Source organism: Gallus gallus, unplaced genomic scaffold (genome assembly GCF_016699485.2).
Source record: "Gallus gallus isolate bGalGal1 unplaced genomic scaffold, bGalGal1.mat.broiler.GRCg7b scaffold_60, whole genome shotgun sequence".
Taxonomy (NCBI): domain Eukaryota; kingdom Metazoa; phylum Chordata; class Aves; order Galliformes; family Phasianidae; genus Gallus; species Gallus gallus.
In genome coordinates, this window is record NW_024096012.1 from 83515 (window position 1) to 106416 (window position 22902).

At 58.6% G+C, this 22902-nt stretch overlaps 3 protein-coding genes across 4 annotated transcripts in view; 2 read left to right on the top strand and 1 right to left on the bottom strand.

Moving 5' to 3' along the window:
- Window positions 1-6759, top strand: LOC107049937 (solute carrier family 2, facilitated glucose transporter member 4-like). Its single transcript, XM_046906205.1, has 6 exons — window positions 1-39; window positions 3428-3547; window positions 4295-4455; window positions 5197-5321; window positions 6220-6335; window positions 6739-6759. Exons 1-6 carry the CDS (start codon window positions 1-3, stop codon window positions 6757-6759), a joined length of 582 nt encoding a protein of 193 aa, XP_046762161.1.
- LOC124417579 (uncharacterized protein DDB_G0290685-like) lies at window positions 6642-16913 on the bottom strand. The gene is made up of 4 exons (XM_046906201.1): window positions 16651-16913; window positions 15084-15168; window positions 13410-13610; window positions 6642-9686 (listed from the first exon to the last, which is right to left on the bottom strand). The coding sequence occupies exons 3-4, from the start codon at window positions 13493-13495 to the stop codon at window positions 7346-7348; spliced, it is 2427 nt and encodes an 808-aa protein (XP_046762157.1). The 5' UTR covers window positions 13496-13610; window positions 15084-15168; window positions 16651-16913; the 3' UTR covers window positions 6642-7345.
- The window catches only part of WRAP53 (WD repeat containing antisense to TP53), a 13699-nt gene continuing 7037 nt past the window's right edge, over window positions 16241-22902 (top strand). The window contains exons 1-6 of one of the 2 annotated variants that reach the window (XM_040657196.2): window positions 16241-17096; window positions 17182-17290; window positions 18436-18534; window positions 18657-18765; window positions 19390-19478; window positions 22690-22780. In XM_040657196.2, coding sequence (XP_040513130.1) covers window positions 17075-17096; window positions 17182-17290; window positions 18436-18534; window positions 18657-18765; window positions 19390-19478; window positions 22690-22780 — 519 coding nt within the window. In that variant the 5' untranslated portion in view covers window positions 16241-17074. Of the gene's footprint in view, window positions 17097-17181; window positions 17291-18435; window positions 18535-18656; window positions 18766-19389; window positions 19479-22689; window positions 22781-22902 lie in introns of those variants that run through there. The other variant, XM_040657197.2, reaches the window with a different exon arrangement.

Genomic DNA, 22902 nt, shown 5'->3' on the forward strand with positions numbered 1-22902 from the left:
ATGCCGATTGGATTCCAGCAGATCCAGAATGAGGAGGAGGTACATGGGGGGGGGGGGGGTGTTAATTAGCGGGCTTAATTAAGGGTGGGGGGGGTAATTAAGATGCCAATTAGTGGGTATTTGAAGGTAAATAGGGGTGGTGTTGTGGTAATTAGGAGTAATTAAAAGCTGTGGGGTTAATTAGGAGTGTAATTAGGGGAGTAATGGAGGGAGGAATTGGGGCTGCAGGGGTAATTAGGGGGGTTGGGGGTAATTAATGGGCTGATGAGAGGCTAATTATGAGTTGGGGTTAATTAGGGCTGGGAAGGGCAATTAGAGGGGTAATTAAGGGGGTAATTAGAAGGATGGAGGGGGTAATTAGGGGTTAATGAGGGGGATAGTGTGCGTCATTAGGGAGTAATTAGGGACTGGGACGTAATTAAGGGGTAATCAGGGCAAAGGGTTAATTAGAAGATAATTGGGGGGAATTCAGGGGTTAATTTAGGGGTAATTAAAGGTTGGAGTTATAAAGCGTTGTAATTAAGGGCTAATTAAGGCATAATTAACGGACATTTAGGCTCGGGGATAATTAAGCGTTAATTAGGGAGCAATTAGAGGGTAATAAGGTGGTAATTAGGGGGGTTATTAGGGGTAGGGGGCAATTAGGGGGTAATTAGTGGGGCGTTGGGGGCTCCTGGACTAATGAGGGATTAATGAGGTGGTTAATTGGGTTTTAAGGGACTTTTAGTGCCTCGTTAATGAGTAAGTGGGATTTAGGGGGTAATTAGAGGGGTTAATTAAGGGGACTAATTGGGTTTGGGGGGGATTTAGGGGAGTAAATGTGGGGTGGGCCATAATTAGGGGGTTGATTAGGGGTTAGTTGGGACTGAGAGGGTTATTAGGGATTAATTAGGGGCTAATTGAAGCTAAGAGGTCGTTAGGGGCTAGTTAAGGGAATAATTAGAGGAGTAATTAAGGGTGCAATTAGGCTTGGGGGGATTTAAAGCAGTAAATGTGGGGTGGGCAGTAATTAAGGGGTTAATTAGGGGTTAATTGGGACCGAGAGGATCAGTAGGGGTTAATTAAGGGTGTAATTGGGACAGAGAAGGTCTTTTGGGTTAATTAAGGAGATAATTAGAGGGGTAATTAAGGGCATAATTAGGGGAGTGAATGCTTGGGGATGCGGGATGGGGGGTAATTAAGGGGTTAATCAGGGGTTAATTGGGACTGAGAGGGTTATTAGGAGTTAATTAGGGGTTAATTGGGCCTGAGAGGGTCATTAGGAGTAATTAATTGGGTAATTAATTGAGTAATTAGGGACGTAATTAGGGTTGGGGGGGTAAAGGGAGTAAATGAAGGGATGGATGGGTTGGAGGTAATTAGGGGGTTAATTAGGGGTTAATTGAGACTGAGAGGATCATTAGGAGTTAATTAGGGGTTAATTGAGACTGAGAGGGCCAATGGGGTAATTAGGGGTTAATTGGGGCTGAGAGGGTCAATAGGAGTAATCAATGGGGTAATTAGAGGGGTAATTAGGGGCATAATTAGGGCTGGGGGGGGTAAAGGGAGTAACCAAAGGGATGTATGCGTTGGGGGTAATTAGGAGGTTAATTAGGGGTTAATTGGGGCTGAGAGGATCATTAGGGGTTAATTAAGGGAGTAATTGGGACATTGAGGGTCATTAGGGGTAATTAACTGGGTAATTAGAGGGGTGATTAGGGGCGTAATTAAAGCTGGGGGGGTTAAAGGGAGTAACTGCAGGGATGTATGGGTTGGGGGTAATTAGGGGGTTAATTAAGGGTTAATTGGGACTGAGAGGGTCATCAAGGGGGCAATTAGTGGGGTAATCAGCGGGGTAATTAGAGGGCTAATTAGAGAGGCAATAAGCGGGGTTAATTAGCGACCTAATTGAGTCTGGGGGGGCTGGTTAAGTGGAGGGGACTTCTCAGGGAGGCTCACAGGCGCTCACGAGCACAGAGGCGGTTAATTAGCGCTAATTAGAGGGGGGTCATTAAGCCACCCCCCCCCCTCCCTATAGGCGGTCCAACGACCCCGCACGTCGCTGCCCCCCCTCCGCCCCCCCCACCCCGCAGCGCCGCTCTGTCCTTATAGGGGCAATGCGGGCCGGGCGGCCCATTAAGGAGCCCCATTAAGGGGGGGGGGGGGGGGAGCCCCCAATGTCACCTCGTGTCACCCCCCCCAGTGGCCCCTCGTGTCCCCAATGTCCCCCCCCCGGCTCACCAAGGTCCTCTCCACTCATGTCCCCAATGGCCCCCTTAGGCCACCCCCAATGGCCCCCCATTCCCCCCCCCATAACCCCATAATGTCCCTCCATGTCCCCTTATGCCACCCCAATGCCCCCCCATGTCCCCAATGTCCCCCCTCGTGTCCCCCCCATGTCCCCTTATGCCACCCCAATGTCCCCCCATGTCCCCAATGTCCCCCCCTCGTGTCCCCCCCAATGTCCCCTTATGCCACCCCAATGTCCCCCCATGTCCCCAATGCCCCCCCATGTCCCCAATGTCCCCAATGTCCCCCCCTCGTGTCTCCCCTTCGTGTCCCCCCCCCAAAGTCCCCTTATGCCACCCCAATGCCCCCCCATGTCCCCATTGTCCCCCTTATGCCACCCCCAATGGTCCCTCATGTCCCCATTCCCCCCCCCCCATTGTCCCCAATGTCACCTCGTCTCACCCCCCAATGTCCCTTAAGGCCCCAGTGTCCCCCCATTCCCCCCCATGACCCCATAATGTCCCTCCATGTCCCCTTATGCCACCCCAATGCCCCCCCATGTCCCCAATGTCCCCCCCTCGTGTCCCACCACAATGTCCCCCCCCAATGTCCCCTCATGTCCCCAATGTCCCCTCATATCCCCAGTGCCCCCCCCCCCCCCGTGTCCCCAAGTCCGCCTTAGGCCACCCCCAATGGCCCCCCAATGGTCCCCCATTGTCCCCAATGCCCCCCCCCCATTGTCACCAATGTCACCTCGTCTCACCCCCCAATGTCCCCTCATGTCCCCAATGTCCCCCCTCGTGTCCCCCCCATGTCCCCTTATGCCACCCCAATGTCCCCCCATGTCCCCAATGTCCCCCCCTCGTGTCCCCCCCCATGTCCCCCCTCAATGTCCCCTCATGTCCCCAATGTCCCCTCATGTCCCCAGTGCCCCCCCCCCCCGTGTCCCCAAGTCCGCCTTAGGCCACCCCTAATGGCCCCCCAATGGTCCCCCATTGTCCCCAATGCCCCCCCCATGTCCCCCCCACAGTGTCCCCCATTGTCCCAATGTCCCCACTGACCCCAATGTCCCCATTGACCCCATTAACCCCACTAACCCCACTGACCCCAATGTCCCCACTGACCCCAATGTCCCCATTGACCCCAGTGTCCCCACTAACCCCACTGACCCCAATGTCCCTATTGACCGCACTGACCCCAATGTCCCCACTGTCTGCAGGATGCGGATGCGCCGCCCCCCCCCGGGCTGACCCCCACCCTGGCCATGGCGGTGGGGACGGCGGTTTTGGGGTCACTGCAGGTCGGATACCACGTGGGGGTCATCAACGCACCCCAAAAGGTGGGGATGGGGACGGGGGGTTCTGGGAGGGGGGGGGGGCACACTGGGTTCGCATTGGGGTTCTCTTTGGGGTTCCCATTGGGCTCCATATTGGTTCCCATTTGAGTTTCCCATTGGGTTCCATTTTGGTTCCCATTGGGTTCCATATTGGATCCCATTGGGTTCTATATTGGTTCCCATATTGGTTTCTATTGGGTGCCATATTGGATCCCATTGAGATCCCATTGGGTTCCATATTGGTTCCCATTGAGCTCCATTGAGTTCCCATGGAGATCCCATTGCGTTCCATATTGGTTCCCATTGGGTTCCATATTGGATGCCGTTGGGTTCCATATTGGTTCCCACTGAGATCCCATTGGGTTCCATATTGGATGCTATTGAGATCCCATTGGGTTCCATATTGGTTCCCATTGAGATCCCATTTTGTGCCATATTGGACCCCATTGAGATCCCATTGGGTTCCACATTGGTTCCCATTGGGTTCCCATTGAGCTCCATTGGGTTCCCATTGAGATCCCATTGAGTTCCATATTGGATCCCATTGGGTTCCATATTGGTTCCCATTGAGATCCCATTTTGTGCCATATTGGATCCCATTGAGATTCCATTGGGTTCCATATTGGTTCCCACTGGGTTCCCATTGATCTCCATTGGGTTCCCATTGAGTCCCCATTGGGTTCCCATTGGGTTCCCATTGGGCTGCCGCCATCTTGGCCCCCCCCCCCCCCCCCTCCCCACGTCCCGCAGGTCCTGGAAGATGAATACAACACGACGTGGACGCAGCGCTGGGGGGAGCCGCCCCCCCCCACGACCGTCTCCACCCTCTGGGCTCTGTCGGTCGCCATCTTCTCCGTGGGGGGGATGATGGCGTCGCTGATGGTGGGCGTGGTGGCTGAGCGCCTCGGCAGGTGGGCGGGGCTTTCGGTGGGGGCGGGACTTCCGGTGGGGCGGGACTTCCGGTGTGGGCGGAGCTTTCCGGTGGGTGAGGGTCTGGGGGGGGGAGCGGGGCTTCCGGTGGGGGCAGTGCTTCCGGTGTGGGCGGAGCTTCCGGTGGGCGGGGCTTCCGGTGGAGGCGGGGCTTCCGGTGGGGGGCGGCGCTTCTGGTGGGTGGGGGTCTGGGGGGGCGGGGCTTCTGGTGTGGGCAGCGCTTCCGGTGTGGGCGGAGCTTCCGGTGGGCGGGGGTTTTGGGGGGGGCTTCTGGGAGGGAGGGGCTTCATGGGGTGGTGATTTGGAGGTGAGAAAGGGGGGGGGGAGGGGGTCCTAGGGGGCACTTCCGGGGGTGGGCGTTAAAGGGGGAGGGGCTTGGGGGCACTTCCGGGGGTGGGGTATCCGGGGGGGGCTTCCGGGAGGGAGGGGCTTCATGGGGTGGTGATTTGGAGGTGGGAAAGTAGGGGTCAGTAGGATCATTAGGGTTAATGGGATGACTGGGGTTAATGGGGTCAATGGGGTCAATGGGATCATTGGGGTCAGTGGGGTTAATAGGGCCAGTGGGGTCAGTAGGATCATTGGGGTTAATGGGATCACTGGGGTTAATGGTGCTAATGGGGTTAATGGGATCAATGGGGTTAATAGGGTTAATGGGGTCAATGGGGTCATTGGGGTCAATGGGGCCACGAGGTGGGCGTGGCCTGACGTGGCCCCGCCCCCAGGAAGCACGCCATGATCGCCACCAACGCCTTGGCCTTTGTGGGCGGGGCCATGATGGGCGCGGCCAAGTGGGGCCCCTCCTACGTCCTCATCATCATTGGTCGGTTCCTGCTCGGCGCCTACTCAGGTATCGGCCAATAGGAAGCGAGTTCGGCCCTGCACAGCCCCGCCCCTTAAAAGGGCGAGGTCTGCTCTTCGAGGGGTCATGCTTGATCTTAAAAGGGCAATGTCGTCCCTCACAGGAATGATGTTACCTCTTAAAGGGGCGATGTCGCCTTTCTAAGGCATAATGCCGTCTCTTAAAGTGACAGCACCGCTTCTTAAAGGGGCAGTGCCACCTCTTAAAGGGGTGATGTCATCTCTGAAAGGGACAATGTCATCTCTTAAAGTGACAGCACCACTTCTTAAAGGGGCGATGTCACCTCTTAAAGGGCCAACACCATCTCTTAAAGGTGCAATGTTACCTCTTAAAGGAGCATCATCACCCCTTAAAAGGGCAACGTCACCCCTTAAAGGGGCAATGTCACCCTTTAAAGGGGCCGTGCCCAATTTAACGGGGCAATCAAAGGGGCAATGCCTCATCTTAAAGGGGTGATGTCACCTCTTAAAGGGCCAGCATCATCTCTTAAAGGTGCAATGTAATCTCTTAAACGAGCATTGTCACCCCTTAAAGAGGCAACGTCAACTCTTAAAGAGGCGGGGCCCGAATTAAAAGGGGCAACACTGACTTCAAAGGGGTGAAGCCTCCTCTTAAAGGGGCATTGTCACCTCTTAAAGGAGCACTATCACCCCTTAAAGGGGTGGTGCCCCAATTTAACGGGGCAACACCGACTTCAAAGGGGCGCTGCCTCCTCTTAAAGGGGCAATGTCACCTCTTGAAGGAGCACTATCACCCCTTAAAGGGGCGGTGCCCCAATTTAACGGGGCAACACCGACTTCAAAGGGGCGCTGCCTCCTCTTAAAGGGGCAACGTCACCTCTTAAAGGGGACGGAGCCCACACGCTTTTCCCTCTCCCCACACTCAGGGCTGGTCTCAGGGCTGGTGCCAATGTACGTGGGGGAGATCGCCCCCACCCACCTACGGGGGGCTCTGGGGACCCTGCATCAATTGGCCGTCGTCATCGGCATCCTGGGGGCACAGGTATGGGGGGGGCAGGGATGGGGGGCGGGGATGGGGGGATTTGGGGAGGTTTGGGGGGCTCTGAGTGGGATTTGGGGCCAATAAGAGGGGATGTGGGGGGTCCCAACGTGGTCTTTGGGGGAGGGGGGGATGGGGCCAAAGGGGGGCCTGGGGTGAATTGGGGTAAATGAAGGGAATGTGGGGGGAATGTGGGGTCAAGAGAGGGGTCTGAGGGGCAACGCAGGGGGGGTTGGGGGTGAATAGAGGGATTTGGGGGACGGTTTGGGGGCAATGGGGGGAATTCCCAAATAACCCCAAAATCATGCATTTTCAACCCCCAAATCCCCCATTTAACCCCAAAATCACCCATTTTCACCCCAAATATCCCCCATTTAACCAAAAATCACCCATTTTGACCCCATAGGATGGGATTCCACCCCCATAGGATGGGATTATGACCCCATAGAACGGGATTACACCCCCGCAGGAAGGGATTACACCCCCATAGGATGGGAGTACGCCCCTACAGGATGGCATTATGCCCCATAGGATGGGATTATGACCCCATAGGATGGGATTATGCTCCCTAGGATGGCCTTATGGCACGTAGGCTGGGATTCCACCCCATAGGATGGGATTACGCCCCCATAGGATGGCTGTATGGGACATAGGTTGGGATTACACGTCCGTAGGATGGGATTATGCCCCCATAGGATGGGATTATGCCCCCATAGGATGGCTTTATGGCACGTAGGCTGGGATTCCACCCCCATAGGATGGGATTATGCCCCCATAGGATGACTTTATGGCACATAGGCTGGGATTCCACCCCCATATGATGGGATTATGCCCCCATAGGATGGGATTATGACCCCATAGGATGGGATTATGCCCCCATAGGATGGGATTCCACCCCCATAGGATGGGATTATGCCCCCATAGGATGGCTTTATGGCACGTAGGCTGGGATTCCGCCCCATAGGATGGGATTATGACCTCATAGCATGGGATTATGCCCCCATAGGATGGCTTTAGGGCACGTAGGCTGGGATTCCACCCCATATGATGGGATTATGCCCCCATAGGATGGGATTACGCCCCCATAGGATGGGATTATGACCCCATAGGATGGGATTACACCCCCATAGGATGGTATTATGCCCCCATACGATGGCTTTATGGCATGTAGGCTGGGATTCCGCCCCATAGGATGGGATTATGACTTCATAGCATGGGATTATGCCCCCATAGGATGGGATTATGCCCCCATAGGATGGGATTACGCCCCCATAGGATGGGATTATGACCCCATAGGATGGGATTATGACCCCATAGGATGGGATTCCACCCCCATAGGATGGGATTATGCCCCCATAGGATGGCTTTAGGGCACGTAGGCTGGGATTCCGCCCCACAGGACAGGATTCCCGTCTCCCCTCGCAGGTGCTGGGCCTGGGAGCCCTGCTGGGGACGGCGCGGCGCTGGCCGCTGCTGCTGGGATTGGGGCTGTGCCCGGCGGCCCTGCAGGCTCTGCTGCTGCCGCGCTGCCCTGAGAGCCCCCGATTCCTCCTGGGGAGAGAGCGCCGTGGGGCTGCCATGCATGGTACGCACTCAGCGCCTTCAGCATCTTCATCTTCATCCTCATCGTCGTCATCGGTGTCACGGTTACGGTCATCGCTGTGGTCATCCTCGTTGTCGTTGTCATTGTTATTGTTCTCATTGTTGTCCTCATTGCTGTCATCATCGTCATCATCTTCATCTTCATCATCTTCATCATCTTCATCATTGCTGGCATTGTCATCTTCATCACCACCACCACCATCATCATCATTGTTGTGGTCGTCCCCATTGCTGTCGTTGTTGTTATTGTCCTCATTGTTGTCCTCAGTGCTGTTACTGTCATTGTCATCTTCATCCTCATTATCTTCATCATCATCATCATCTTCATCATCCTCATCCTCATCATCTTCATCTTCATCATCATCGTCGTCATCGTCGTCACGGTTACGGTCATCGCTGTGGTCATCCTCGTTGTCATTGTCATTGTTATTGTCCTCATTGTTGTCCTCATTGCTGTCATCATCATCGTCATCTTCATCTTCATCATCTTCATCATCTTCATCATTGCTGGCATTGTCATCTTCATCACCACCACCATCATCATCGTCATTGTTGTGGTCGTCCCCATTGCCGTCGTCACTGTTATTGTCCTCAGCGTTGTCCTCAGTGCTGTTACTGTCATTGTCATCTTCATCCTCATCATCTTCATCATCATCATCCTCATCATCTTCATCTTCATCGTCATCATCGTCATCGTTGTCACGGTTACGGTCATCGCTGTGGTCATCCTCGTTGTCGTTGTCATCGTTATTGTTCTCATTGTTGTCCTCATTGCTGTCATCATCATCGTCATCATCTTCATCTTCATCATCTTCATCATCTCCATCATTGCTGGCATTGTCATCTTCATCACCACCACCATCATCATCATCATTGTTGTGGTCGTCCCCATTGCCGTCGTCATTGTTATTGTCCTCATTGTTGTCCTCATTGCTGTTACTGTCATGGTCATCTTCATCCTCATCATCATCATCTTCATCATCCTCTTCATCATCCTCATCCTCACCATCTTCATCTTCATCGTCATCGTCGTCATCGTCGTCACGGTTACGGTCATCGCTGTGGTCATCCTCGTTGTCGTTGTCATTGTTATTGTTCTCATTGTTGTCCTCATTGCTGTCATCATCATCGTCATCATCATCATCATCTTCATCATCCTCCTCATCATCTTCATCATCCTCCTCATCACCATTGCTGGCATTGTCATCTTCATCACCACCACCACCATCATCATCATTGTTGTGGTCGTCCCCATTGCTGTCGTTGTTGTTATTGTCCTCATTGTTGTCCTCAGTGCTGTTACTGTCATTGTCATCTTCATCCTCATTATCTTCATCATCATCATCATCTTCATCATCCTCATCCTCATCATCTTCATCTTCATCATCATCGTCGTCATCGTCGTCACGGTTACGGTCATCGCTGTGGTCATCCTCGTTGTCGTTGTCATTGTTATTGTTCTCATTGTTGTCCTCATTGCTGTCATCATCATCGTCATCATCATCATCATCTTCATCATCCTCCTCATCATCTTCATCATCCTCCTCATCACCATTGCTGGCATTGTCATCTTCATCACCACCACCACCATCATCGTCGTTGTTGTGGTCGTCCCCATTGCCGTCGTCGTTGTTATTGTCCTCATTGTTGTCCTTATTGCTGTTACTGTCATTGTCACCTTCATCATCGTCATCCTCATCGTCATCTTCATCATCATCTTCATCATCATCGTCACGGTTGTCATCATTGTCACTGTTATGGTCATTGCTGTGGTCATTCTCGTTGTCATTGTCACACATTGCCCCACATTGCCCCATACACCCCACATCTGTGCCCCATAACCCCACACATTGCCCCATACACCCCACATCTGTGCCCCATAACCCCACACATTGCCCCATAACCCCATACATCCCACATCCGTGCCCCATAACCCAAGACAACCCGTATCTGTGCCCCATAACACCACACATTGCCCCATACACCCCACATCTGTGCCCCATAACTCCATACACACCACATCTGTGCCCATAACCCCACACACTGCCCCACACACCGCTCCCCACCCCATAACCCCACCCCCTCCATCCCCCGCACTCCTATTGCACCCCCCACCCCTTAACCCCGCCCCCACCCCGCATTCTCTGCACTCCTATTGGACCCCACACCCCATAACCCTGCCCCCCCCCCAGCCCCTGCACTCCTATTGGACCCCCCGCCCCATAACCCCGCCCCCCCCAGCCCCCGCACTCCTATTGGACCCCCCGCCCCATAACCCCGCCCCTCCCCGCAGCCCTCACGCTCCTATTGGGTCCGGAGGCGGCGGAGGCGGAGCTTGAGGCGCTGGGGGCGGAGCTTCGAGGCCCCACCCCCCGAATGGGGGTGCTCCGCCTCCTGGGGAGCCCCCGGCTGCGACAGCCATTGGTGGTGGCCATTGGGCTACAGCTCAGCCAGCAGCTCTCCGGCATCAATGCGGTACGGGGTCAGAGGTCATGGGGTCACGGGGTCAGAGGTCATGGGGTCACGGGGTCACAGGGTTGGGGGTGACGGAGGTGTGTGGGGGGTATTATGGCCATTGGGCTTCAGCTCAGCCAGCAGTTTGATGGCTTTAATGTGGTATGGGGTCAGAGGTCACAGGGTCAGGGGTCACAGGGTCACGGGGTCATGGGGTCAGGGTCCTGGGGTCACAGGGTTATATAGGGCTGTGAGGAGCTGCACAGGGCCGGAGGGATGGGGGCGTGGCCTGGGATTGGGGGGCGTGGCCAGAGTCTGGGGTGGGCGTGGCTGCGGGCGGCTGTGGGTGTGGCCTTCTGGTTTCTGGGCGGGGCCTGAAGGATGTGGGCGTGGCTTTGGATTTGGTGCCGTCTTTGAGTGGTGGGTGTGGCCTGAGAGAGGTGGGCGTGGCCTCGGGACTGTGGGCGGGGCCTCATGGGTTGTGGGCGGGGTTTTGGAACTTAAGGGGAGTGCTGCGGGTATGGGCGTGGCCTCGAGGTTGTGGGCGGGGCTTTGGATATTGGGATGCTCCTGGTGGATGTGGGCGTGGCTTGAGCAGTGTGGGCGTGGCGTGAGACATAGGTGGGCGTGACCTCGGCGTTATGGGCGTGGCTTGAGAGGTGTGGGCGGGGCCTTTTGGATTGTGGGCGGGGCTTTGGATCTTGGGGGTGTCCTGGTGGATGTGGGCGTGGCCTGGGACGGATCTGGGAGTGGCAAAGAACACGTGGGCGTGGCCTCGGGGTTGTGGGCGTGGCTTGGGCGATGTGGGTGGGGCTTCTGGATTGCGGGCACGACTTGGGAATCATGGGCGTGTCCTGATGGGAGTGGGCGTGTCTTGTGCCAGAAGTGGGCGTGGCCTGGGCCGGAAGTGGGCGTGGCTTTGGGGGGGATTGACGCGACCGTGGCCTTTCCTGCAGATCTTCTATTACTCCACGGCCATCTTTGAAGGCGCGGGGGTGGGGCAGCCCGCCGTGGCCACCATCGGGGTCGGGGTGGTCAACGTGGCCGCCACGTTGCTCTCGGTGAGAGCCCAACCCCCCCCACAGCCCCCGGGACACACCCCAGGACACGCCCCCTGCTTTATGACCACGCCTCCTTCACGCATGCCACGCCCCCTCGATACCAACCACGCCCCCTTTGACCACTTCCCGTTCAGACCACGCCCCCCCATTCTGGCCACGCCCCCTCGGTCTGACCACGCCCCCTCCATTCAAACCACGCCCCCCACATTGCCCCCCACTGACCCCGTTGCCCCCCCATTGCCCCTACTGCCCCCCATTTCCCCCCCCCATGGCCCCCCACTGACCCCCCATTGCCCCTATTACCCCCCATAGCCCCCCATTTCACCCCCATGGCCCCCCACTGATCCCCCATAGCCCCCCATTTCCCCCCACACAGCCCCCCATTTCCCCCCCATGGCCCCTCACTGATCCCCCATTGCCCCTATTGCCCCACATTTCCCCACCCATGGCCACCCATTGACCCTCCGTTGCCCCCTCACCCCCCATAGCCCCCCATTTCCCCCACACGGCCCCCCACTGACCCCCCGTTGCCCCCCACTTTCCCCCCCACGGCCCCCCATTGACCCCCCGTTGCCCCCCAATTCCCCCCGTCCCCCCATTGACCCCCCGTTGCCCCCTCACCCCCCATAGCCCCCCATTTCCCTGCCCACAGCCCCCCATTGACCCCCCATTACCCCTATTGCCCCCCATAACCCCCCCATTTCCCCCCCCACGGCCCCCCACTGACCCCCCATAGCCCCCCATTTCCCCCCCCACGGCCCCCCATTGACCCCCCGTTGCCCCCTCACCCCCCATGGCCCCCCATTTCCCCCACACGGCCCCCCACTGACTCCCCATTGCCCCCACTTCCCCCCCCCACGGCCCCCCATTGACCCCCCGTTGCCCCCTCACCCCCCATAGCCCCCCATTTCCCCCACACGGCCCCCCACTGACCCCCCGTTGCCCCCCACTTTCCCCCCCACGGCCCCCCATTGACCCCCCGTTGCCCCCTCACCCCCCATAGCACCCCATTTCCCCGCCATAGCCCCCCATTTCCCCACCCACAGCCCCCCATTGACCCCCCATTACCCTTATTGCCCCCCATAACCCCCCATGTCCCCCCCCACGGCCCCCCACTGACCCCCCATAGCCCCCCATTTCCCCCCCCACTGACCCCCCGTTGCCCCCCCAGCTGTTCCTGGTGGAGCGCTCCGGCCGCCGCACTCTGCAGCTGGTGGGGATCGGGGGGATGTTGGTCTGTGCCATCTGCCTCACCGCCAGCCTGCGCCTGCAGGTCAGAGCCTGCCCCATAGCGCCCCATAGAGACCCACAGTGCCCCATAGAAACACATAGAGACTCATAGAGACCCCATGGAGACCCTCAGCGCCTCATAGGGACCCACAGTGCCCCATAGGGACCCATAGAGACCCATAGAGACCCCATGGAGATCCTCAGCGCCTCATAGAGAGACCCACAGTGCCCCATAGAGACCCATAGAGACCCAGAGAGACCCCATAGAGACCCTCAGCGCCCCATAGGGACCCACAGTGCCCCATAGGGACCCCATGGAGATCCATTGTGCCCCACAGAGGGACCCACAGTGCTCCATAGAGAGACCCACAGTGCCCCATAGAGAGACCCTCAGTGCCCCATAGAGACCCATAGAGACCAATAGCGCCCACAGAGACTCATAGCGCCCCATAGAGAGACCCTCAGTGCCCCATAGAAACCCATAGAGACCCATAGAGACTCCATGGAGTATTTATCCCCCATAATCCCCCCATATCCCCCATAATCCCACCATAATCCCACCTAATCCTGTACTTCCAGGACTCCCAGGCAGTGTATATGTCTGTACAAAGAGCCATGCATCACTACTGTGCCAAATAGTGCCATAATCCCACACCCCTACAGCCCCATAATCCCACCTAATCCCCCATAATCCCACCTAATCCCGCCATAATCCCATCTAATCCCGTACTTCCAGGACTCCCCGGGCGCGGGCGCTGTCAGCCTGCTGGGGGTTTTCCTCTTTGTCACCTTCTTTGAGTTGGGCCCCGGTCCCATCCCGTGGTTCCTGGCGGCAGAGCTCTTCCCTCAGGGACCCCGACCTGCAGCCGTGGCCTTGGCTGGAGCTGCCAATTGGGCCGGGAACTTCGTGGTGGGGATGGCCTTCCCTGCGCTGCAGGTATGGGATTACATGGGATTAGGGGGGGTTAGATGGGATTATGGGGGTTTATGGTGGGATTACTGGAGTTTATGGTGCGGTTATGGGGTTTATGGTGAGATTATGGGGGCATTATGGGGGTTTATGGTGGGATTACGGGAGTTTATGGTGCGGTTATGGGGTTTATGGTGAGATTAGGGGGTTTATGGTGGGATTACGGGGGTTTATGGTGGGATTATGGGGACATGTGGTTATGGGGGATCTGGGCTGGGAACTTTGTGGTGGGGATGGCCTTCCCTGCGCTGCAGGTATGGGATTAGATGGGATTAGGGGGGATTAGATGGGATTATGGGGGTTTATGGTGGGATTACTGGAGTTTATGGTGCGGTTATGGGGTTTATGGTGAGATTATGGGGGCATTATGGGGGTTTATGGTGGGATTATGGGAGTTTATGGTGCGGTTATGGGGTTTATGGTGAGATTAGGGGGTTTACGGTGGGATTACGGGGGTTTATGGTGGGATTATGGGGACATGTGGTGATGGGGGATCTGGGCCGGGAACTTCGTGGTGGGGATGGCCTTCCCTGCGCTGCAGGTATGGGATTAGATGGGATTAGGGGGGATTAGATGGGATTAGGGGGGATTAGATGGGATTAGGGGGGTTTATGGTGGGATTAGGGGGGGTTAGATGGGATTATGGGGGTTTACGGTGGGATTACTGGAGTTTATGGTGCGGTTATGGGGTTTATGGTGAGATTATGGGGGCATTATGGGGGTTTATGGTGGGATTATGGGAGTTTATGGTGCGGTTATGGGGTTTATGGTGAGATTAGGGGGTTTATGGTGGGATTACGGGGGTTTATGGTGGGATTATGGGGACATGTGGTTATGGGGGATCTGGGCCGGGAACTTCGTGGTGGGGATGGCCTTCCCTGCGCTGCAGGTATGGGATTAGATGGGATTAGGGGGGATTAGATGGGATTAGGGGGGATTAGATGGGATTAGGGGGGTTTATGGTGGGATTATGGGGGTTTATGGTGGGATTACTGGAGTTTATGGTGCGGTTATGGGGTTTATGGTGAGATTATAGTGGGATTATGGGAGTTAATGGTGGGATTGTGGGGGTTTGTGGAGGAATTATGGGAGTTTATGGGGGGATTATAGAGGTTTTTGGGAGGATTGTTGGGATTATGGGGGATAACCGGGGATTATGGTGGGATTATGGGGGATTATGAGTGTTATGGTGGGGCTCCGAGCCCCCTCCCCCCCTAATTAAGCCCCCCTCCATGCCCTAATTAACTAATGAACTAATTACCCCCCCACAGCACGCTCTGGGCCCCCTGTCCTTCTTGGGCAGGGAGTGGGGGGAGGTTGGCAGTCTTTTATGGGCTTTTACCCACCAAACCCCCCCCAAAGAGGCCCTGAGCCCCCTCCCCTCCCCCTAATTAAGCTCCCCCCCATGCCCTAATTAACAAATGAACTAATTACCCCCCCGCAGCACGCTCTGGGCCCGCTGGTATTCGTGCTGTTCGCCGCCCTGTTGGGAGCTTCGTGGCTCTTCGCTTTCTATCTGCTGCCCGAAACCAGAGGGAGACCCTTCGAGGGGGGGGACCACGAAGCGCTGCCCCCCCCCCACCACCACCACCCTCCCCACGGGACCCCCCCGCACCCATTGCTGGGAGGGGGGGGGGGAGAGGTGAAGGGGGGCACTGAACTGCAGCCGCTGAGGGGGGGGGAAGATGGCTGACCGGCACCCCCCCACTTCGTCCCCCCCACACACACCCATTTCACCCCCTCCCCCCCCATGGGAAAAGGGGGACCTCCCCCCCCCCCCCCTTCCCACGGGTATAAAAGGGGGACCCCCCCATGGGAAAAAGGGGACCCCCCCCAGCTCTGTAAATAAAAAGGAGACACACCCCCCCCGTGTTAATAAAAGGGGGACCCCCCCAATATGTAGATAAAAGGGGCCCCCCCCCCACATGGGAATAAAAGGGGGACCCCCCCATGGAAATTAAAGGGGACCGCCCCATAAAGAAATAAAAGGGGGACCCCCCCATGGGAAAAAGGGGACCCCCCCCAGCTCTGTAAATAAAAAGAAGATCCCTCCCCCCATGTTAATAAAAGGGGGACACCCCCCCCATATGTGAATAAAAGGGGACCCCCCCCAAGTGGAAATAAAGCTCATTGGGGGGGGAGGGGGCAATAAGGGTCATTGGGGGGGCAGCAAGAGTCATTTTGGGGGGGCAATAAGGTTCATTGTGGGGGGGGGACACAGTGGGGGGGCAACGAGAGGCACATGGGGACATTTGGGGACACGGTGGGAGAGGGGAGTATTTTTCGGGGGGCGTGGCCAAAAGAAGCCACGCCCCATATCGACCACATCCATTAGCCACGCCCTCCGGCTTCGCGTGCCTATTGGCCACACCTTTCCCTTAACCACGCCTCCTTGTGCGGCACGTTCGCTTTGGCCACGCCCCCCTCTTGGCCTCGCGTGCCCATTGGCCACACACACACCTTTCGAGTCACGTTCGCTTTGGCCACACCCCCTTTAGGTCCCGTCTTGTTTGGCCACGCCCCTTAAAGGGACAGCGTCCCCCCCGTTTGGCCACGCCCCTTAAAGGGGCAGCGTCCCCCCGTTTGACCACGCCCCTTAAAGGGCCATCGCCCCGCTGCTGCGCACTCACGCCTTCCAGCCCACAATACCACACTCACGCTATTCCTACCACTTAAAATCCACCCCAACTTTACAAAGGGAAATTAACCAATCAATACCTAACCCCAAACCCGCCACCTATGCTTCTAAAATACACCATCAACATCTTTGGCGTTTCTACTGTTCCCCATCAGCCCTTCTTAAGGACGGATCACAACACACAACCGCGGTTCTGCTCTCCTTCTTCAGCCCCATTCCCCCTTTCCGGTTCCCCAACGCAGAACCAACGCCCCCCTCCCATCCCCACAGAGGGTTGGGTTATGGGATGCTGCTCCTCGGGTTACAATACAACCAACGGGCCCTTTATTCACCCTGCGGGCTCGGGGTGTGTTTTTCACCCACCAGGACCTGCAGGTCCTTGCAGCGCTGCCCTCAGGGGCCGCTCCTCACAGCCACTGCAGGCCTCAGGCCTCAGCCCGCCGACCCGGCCTGCCCGGCCCGCTCCTCCCCACGCGCAGCCCCGCACCTCCCCCAGCTCGGCGTCTGGGTGCGTTCGGGGCCATTTTAGGGATATTTTAGGGCTGTTTTGAGGAGTTTTGAGGTGTTTCGAGGCGGCCGAGCGGCGCCGCCGCCACTACGCGGCGCGGCTCAAAATGGCGGCGGGTGAGGTGACGCGAGGCGGGGTCTCGCGAGAGCGCCCGCGGAGCGGGAAGGGAGGAAATCCCGAGAGGTTGAGGTCGCGGCGAGCTCTCGCGAGATGCGAGCGGTCGAATGGGGCGGCTTGCGCAGCTCTCGCGAGATCTGAGCGAGCAGGTCCGGCGATGTCATGGCGGCGCCCATAGGGGAAGGTGATGGGGGGGGGGGGGGCTGAGCTGGGCCGGGGGGGGGGGTTTGTGCGGAGGGGTCGTCCCAGCGCTGACGCCACTCTTGCAGCCCCCCTCGCTGAGCCCCCCCTTATGGAGTCCCCCGAGATGGAGCTCCCCACGGGCCCGGACCCCCCCCAAGAGGAGGAAGCGGCCCATGTGGAGATGGAGGAGATGTAGTGAGTGGGATGGAGGGGGGGGGCAGAGGGAGGGGGCTGAGAATGGGGAGGAGCAACGAGGGGGGGGGGACGGGGACCTGAGGTTGGGGGGGGGCACCTGGAGATGGGGGGGGTATCTGAAGGGGTGGGGGAGCCTGGGTGTATGGGGGGGGGGGACAGAAAATGTATGAGGGGAGGGGGGGTGAAGACGGGGGGGGGTTGTCTGAGGGGGTGGGGGGCACCTGGGGGTATGGGGTAGGGTATTTGGGGGGTATCTGTGGGGGTAGAGGGGGACCTGGAAGCACTGGAGGGGGGGGGGGGCACCTAAAGGTTGGGGGGGGGGGGGTATTTGAGGGGTTGGGGGGGCACCTGGGAAAGGTGGGGGGGCAATCGGAGACTGGGGGGGGAGGCATAGGGGGGTGCTTGAGGATGGGGGGGGGGGAATGTAGGGGGGTGGAGGGGCACCTGCATCCGGGGGGGGGCTGAGGATGGGGGGGGCATCTAGAGGTGGGGGGGGTATCTGAAGGGATGGGGGCGCCTGAGTGTATGGGGGGGACAGAAAATGTATGAGGGGAGGGGGATAAAGATGGGGGGGGGGCACACGTAGGGGTAGGGGGGGGGTTGTCTGAGGGGGTGGGGGGCACCTGGGGGTATAGGGGGGGCATCTGGGGAAGGTGGTGTGGTGCTTGGAGAGTTTGGGGGGGGGCAACGGGGGGGGTGTCTGAGGGGGGCACATAGGGGGGTGGGGGGCACATGGGGGGGGGGGGGGGGGGCACGAGGGTGAGGTGGGGGGGGGTAATCTGGGGCCATGGGGAGGGGACCTGGATGCTTGGGGGGGGGGGGGGGGGGGGGGATGGACATACCTGGGTATATGGGGTGCAGCTCTATGTGGGGGTGGGGGGGGCACCTGGGGATAGGGGGGGGGGGATATCTGGGGGGGGTGGGGGGGGGCTGAGGATGGCGTTGGGGGGGCACATGGGGACATATGGGGGTGATCTGAGGGTGGGGGGAAGGGGGGGGGCGTGGAGGTCAGTGCTGTTTTCTGTTGCCCCCCCCTTCAAAATCGTTAATTGGAGAGTGTCAGAAACATATAAAACCCCCTTATTTTTAAGGGGGGGGTCTTAATAATTCTCTCCCCCCCCCCCCCCCCCCCCCCCCCCATTTAGCCTACCCCACTATGAGCTGAGCCGCCCCCCAATCCTGGTGGGGGGGGCCTGGCAGGAATTCAACCTCCGCCCCGAAAACTTCCTCAAGGGCTGCAAATGGTGAGCAAAACCCCCCCCCCCCCAACTTCTGGGGGGTGAGTTGGGGGGTGTGGGGAGAGGGGGGGGGGGCATCAGGGACACCCCCCCACCCCCCAATGATTTCCGACCTCCCCCCCCCCTAGGGCCCCCGATGGCTCCTGTGTGCTGACGTGCAGTGATGACAACGTGCTGCGCCTCTTTGACCTCCCTGCTGCTCTCTGTGGCCCCCCCCGCGGCCCCCAGCCTGACCTGGTGAGGGGGGGGGGTCTTAGAGGGGGGGGGTTTGGGGGGTCCCGGGGGGAATTAGGGGGTCCTGGGGAGGGGTTAAGGGGATATGGGGGTGGTGATGGGGCCTTAAGGGTGGATTTAGGGGGTTCTGGGGGGGGATTTAGGGGGTCCCAGAGAGGGCGATGGGGTCTTAAGGGGGAGTGATGGGGGTCCTGGGGGGGATTAGGGGGTCCTGGGGGGGGAAGTTAGGGGATCCTGGGGGAGGTGATGGGGTCCTGGGGATGGTTATGGGATGTGGGGGGCTTATGGGGTCTTGGGGGGGGTGATGGGATCCTAGAGGCATTATGGGTCATGGGGGGGTGGTTCTGGGGGTGGTTATGGGGTCGCGTGGATGGTGATGGGATCCCGGGGTGGTTATGGGGTCCTGAGAGTGTTATGGGTCACAGGAGGGAGGTTTTGGGGTTCTGGAGTGCTTATGGGGTCCGGGGGTATATGGGGTCCTGGGGGTGGTTATGGGGTCGGGGGGTTTATGGGGTTGTGGGAGTGGTTATGGGGTTGGGGGGTTTATGGGATCGTGGGGGTGGTTATGGGGTGTTGGGATGGTTATGGGGCCGGGGGGGCTGTGGGGTGACGGCTTTGGGGCCGCAGGCGCCGGCGCTGCGGGTGCCGGGGGGCGACACCGTGTATGACTACGCCTGGTACCCCCGCATGGACTCCAACCTGCCGCACACCTGTCTGTGAGCTGCGGGGCAACTGGGAGCACTGGGGGCAACTGGGAGGGGCTGGGGGGCAACTGGGAGCACTTAGGGGGACCGGGGGGCAACTGGGAGAGGCTGGGGGGGCAACTGGGAGGGGCTGGGGGGGCAAGTGGGAGCACTAGGGGGCAACTGGGAGGGGCTGAGGAGGTAACTGGGAGAGCTGGGGGCAACTGGAAGCACTTAGGGGGACTGGGGGGCAACTGGGAGAGCTGGGGGGGGTAACTGGGAGGGCTGGGGGGCAGCTGGGAGGGGCTGGGGGGGCAACTATGAGAGCTGGGGGGCAACTGGGAGGGGCTGGGGGGCAACTGGGAGCGCTTAGGGGGACTGGGGGGCAACTGGGAGGGGGTGAGGGGGCAACTGGGAGCACTAGGGGGCAACTGGGAGGGGCTGAGGAGGTAACTGGGAGAGCTGGGGGCAACTGGAAGCACTTAGGGGGACTGGGGGGCAACTGGGAGCACTGGGGGGCAACTGGGAGGGGCTGGGGGGCAACTGGGAGGGGCTGGGAGGCAACTGGGAGAGCTGGGGGGTAACTGGGAGAGCTGGGGGGCAACTGGGAGGGGCTGGGAGGCAACTGGGAGAGGCTGGGGGGCAACTGGGAGCACTTAGGGGGACCGGGGGGCAACTGGGAGGGGCTGGGGGGCAACTGGGAGGGGCTGGGAGGCAACTGGGAGAGCTGGGGGGTAACTGGGAGAGCTGGGGGGCAACTGGGAGCACTGGGGGGCAACTGGGAGGGGCTGGGGGGGCAACTGGGAGCACTTAGGGGGACCGGGGGGCAACTGGGAGGGGCTGGGGGGGTAACTGGGAGGGCTGGGGGGCAACTGGGAGCACTGGGGGGCAACTGGGAGGGGCTGGGGGGCAACTGAGAGCACTTAGGGGGGCTGTGGGGCAACTGAGAGCACTGGGGGGCAACTGGGATAGCTGTGGGGCAACTGGGAGGGACTGGAGGGGCAAGTGGGAGCACTGGGGGGAAACTGGGAGAGCTGGAGGGTAACTGGGAGCACTTAGGGAGACTGGGGGGCAACTGGGAGGGGCTGGGGGGCAACTGGGAGCACTGGGTTGCCCTGGTTGCTACTGGTTGTTACTGGTTGGGCGTTACTGGTGGTCACTGGTGGTTACTGGTTGCTACTGGTGGCTACCGGGTGTTACTGGTTCTTACTGGTGGTTACTGGTGGTCACTGGTTGGGTGTCACTGGCGGTCACTGGTGGTTACTGGCGGTCACTGGTGGTTACTGGTGGTCACTGGTGGTTACTGGTTGGGTGTCACTGGGTGTCACTGGTGGTCACTGGGTGTCACTGGTGGTTACTGGTTGCTACTGGTGGCTACCGGGTGTTACTGGTTCTTACTGGTGGTTACTGGTGGTCACTGGTTGGGTGTCACTGGCGGTCACTGGTGGTTACTGGTGGTCACTGGTGGTTACTGGTGGTCACTGGTGGTTACTGGTTGGGTGTCACTGGGTGTCACTGGTGGTCACTGGGTGTCACTGGTGGTTACTGGTGGTCACTGGTGGTTACTGGTTGGGTGTGATTAGTAGTCACTGGTGGTCACTGGTGGTCACTGGTGGTTACTGGTTGCTACTGGTGGCTACAGGGTGTTACTGGTTCTTACTGGTGGTTACTGGCGGTCACTGGTTGGGTGTCACTGGTGGTCACTGGTGGTCACTGGGTGTCACTGGTGGTTACTGGTGGTCACTGACAGTCACTGGTGGTTACTGGTGGTCACTGGTTGCTACTGCTGGTTACTGGTGGTCACTGGTGGTCACTGGTGGTTACTGGTTGGGTGTCACTGGTGGTCACTGGTTGTTACTGGTGGTCACTGGTGGTTACTGGTTTGGTGTCACTGGTAGTGACTGGTGGTTACTGGGTGTCACTGGTGGTTACTGGTGGTCACTGGTGGTTACTGGTTGGGTGTGATTAGTAGTCACTGGTGGTCACTGGGTGTCACTGGTGGTTACTGGTTGCTACTGGTGGCTACCAGGTGTTACTGGTTCTTACTGGTGGTTACTGGCGGTCACTGGTTGGGTGTCACTGGTGGTCACTGGTGGTTACTGGTGGTTACTGGCGGTCACTGGTTGGGTGTCACTGGGTGTCACTGGTGGTCATTGGGTGTCACTGGTGGTTACTGGTGGTCACTGGTGGTCACTGGTGGTTACTGGTTTGGTGTGATTGGTGGTCACTGGCGGTCACTGGTGGTTAGTGGGAGTTATCAGTTGTTTGGTTACTGGTGGTTACTAGTGGCCACTGGTGGCCACTGGTGGTTACTGGGTGTCACTGGTGGTTACTGGTTGCTACTGGTGGTCACTGGTGGTCCCTGGTGGTTACTGGGTGTCATGGGGTGTCACTGGCGGTCACTGATGGTTACTGGTTGGGTGTCAGTGGGTGTCATTGGCGGTTACTGGTTGTTACTGGTGGTTACTGGTGGTCATGGGGTGTCACTGGCGGTCACTGATGGTTACTGGTTGGGCGTCACTGGGTGTCATTGGCGGTTACTGGTGGTTACTGGTGATTACTGGTGGTCATGGGGTGTCACTGGCGGTCACTGATGGTTACTGGTTGGGAGTCACTGGGTGTCATTGGCGGTTACTGGTTGTTACTGGTGGTTACTGGTGGTCATGGGGTGTCACTGGCGGTCACTGATGGTTACTGGTTGGGTGTCACTGGTAGTGATTGGTGGTTACTGGGTGTCACTGGTGGTTACTGGTGGTCATGGGGTGTCACTGGTGGTCACTGATGGTTACTGGTTGGGTGTCACTGGGTGTCATTGGCGGTTACTGGTTGTTACTGGTGGTTACTGGTGGTCATGGGGTGTCACTGGCGGTCACTGATGGTTACTGGTTGGGTGTCACTGGTAGTCACTGGTTGTTACTGGTGGTTACTGGTGGTCATGGGGTGTCACTGGTGGTCACTGATGGTTACTGGTTGGGTGTCAGTGGGTGTCATTGGCGGTTACTGGTGGTTACTGGTGGTCGCTGGTGGTTACTGGTGGTTACTGGCGGTCACTGGTGTCACTGGTGATTCCTGGTGGTTACTGGTGGTTACTGGTGGTTACTGGTGGTCATGGGGTGTCACTGGCGGTCACTGATGGTTACTGGTTGGGCGTCAGTGGGTGTCATTGGCGGTTACTGGTTGTTACTGGTGGTTACTGGTGGTTCCTGGGAGCGATCAGGGGTTGCTGAGTGTGTGCCCCCCGCAGCGCGGTGAGCAGCAGCCGGCAGAACCCGGTGCAGCTGTGGGACGCCTACGACGGCCGCAGCCGGGGAACCTTCCGGGCCCACAACCACCTGGTGAGGGGGGGGCGCCCCACGTCGCCCCCATTGCCGCACCCCACATTGTGTCCTTCCCCCACACCAACATCCCCCCCCCATTGCATTACCCCTCATCGTGTCCCCCACCCCTCCATCACCCC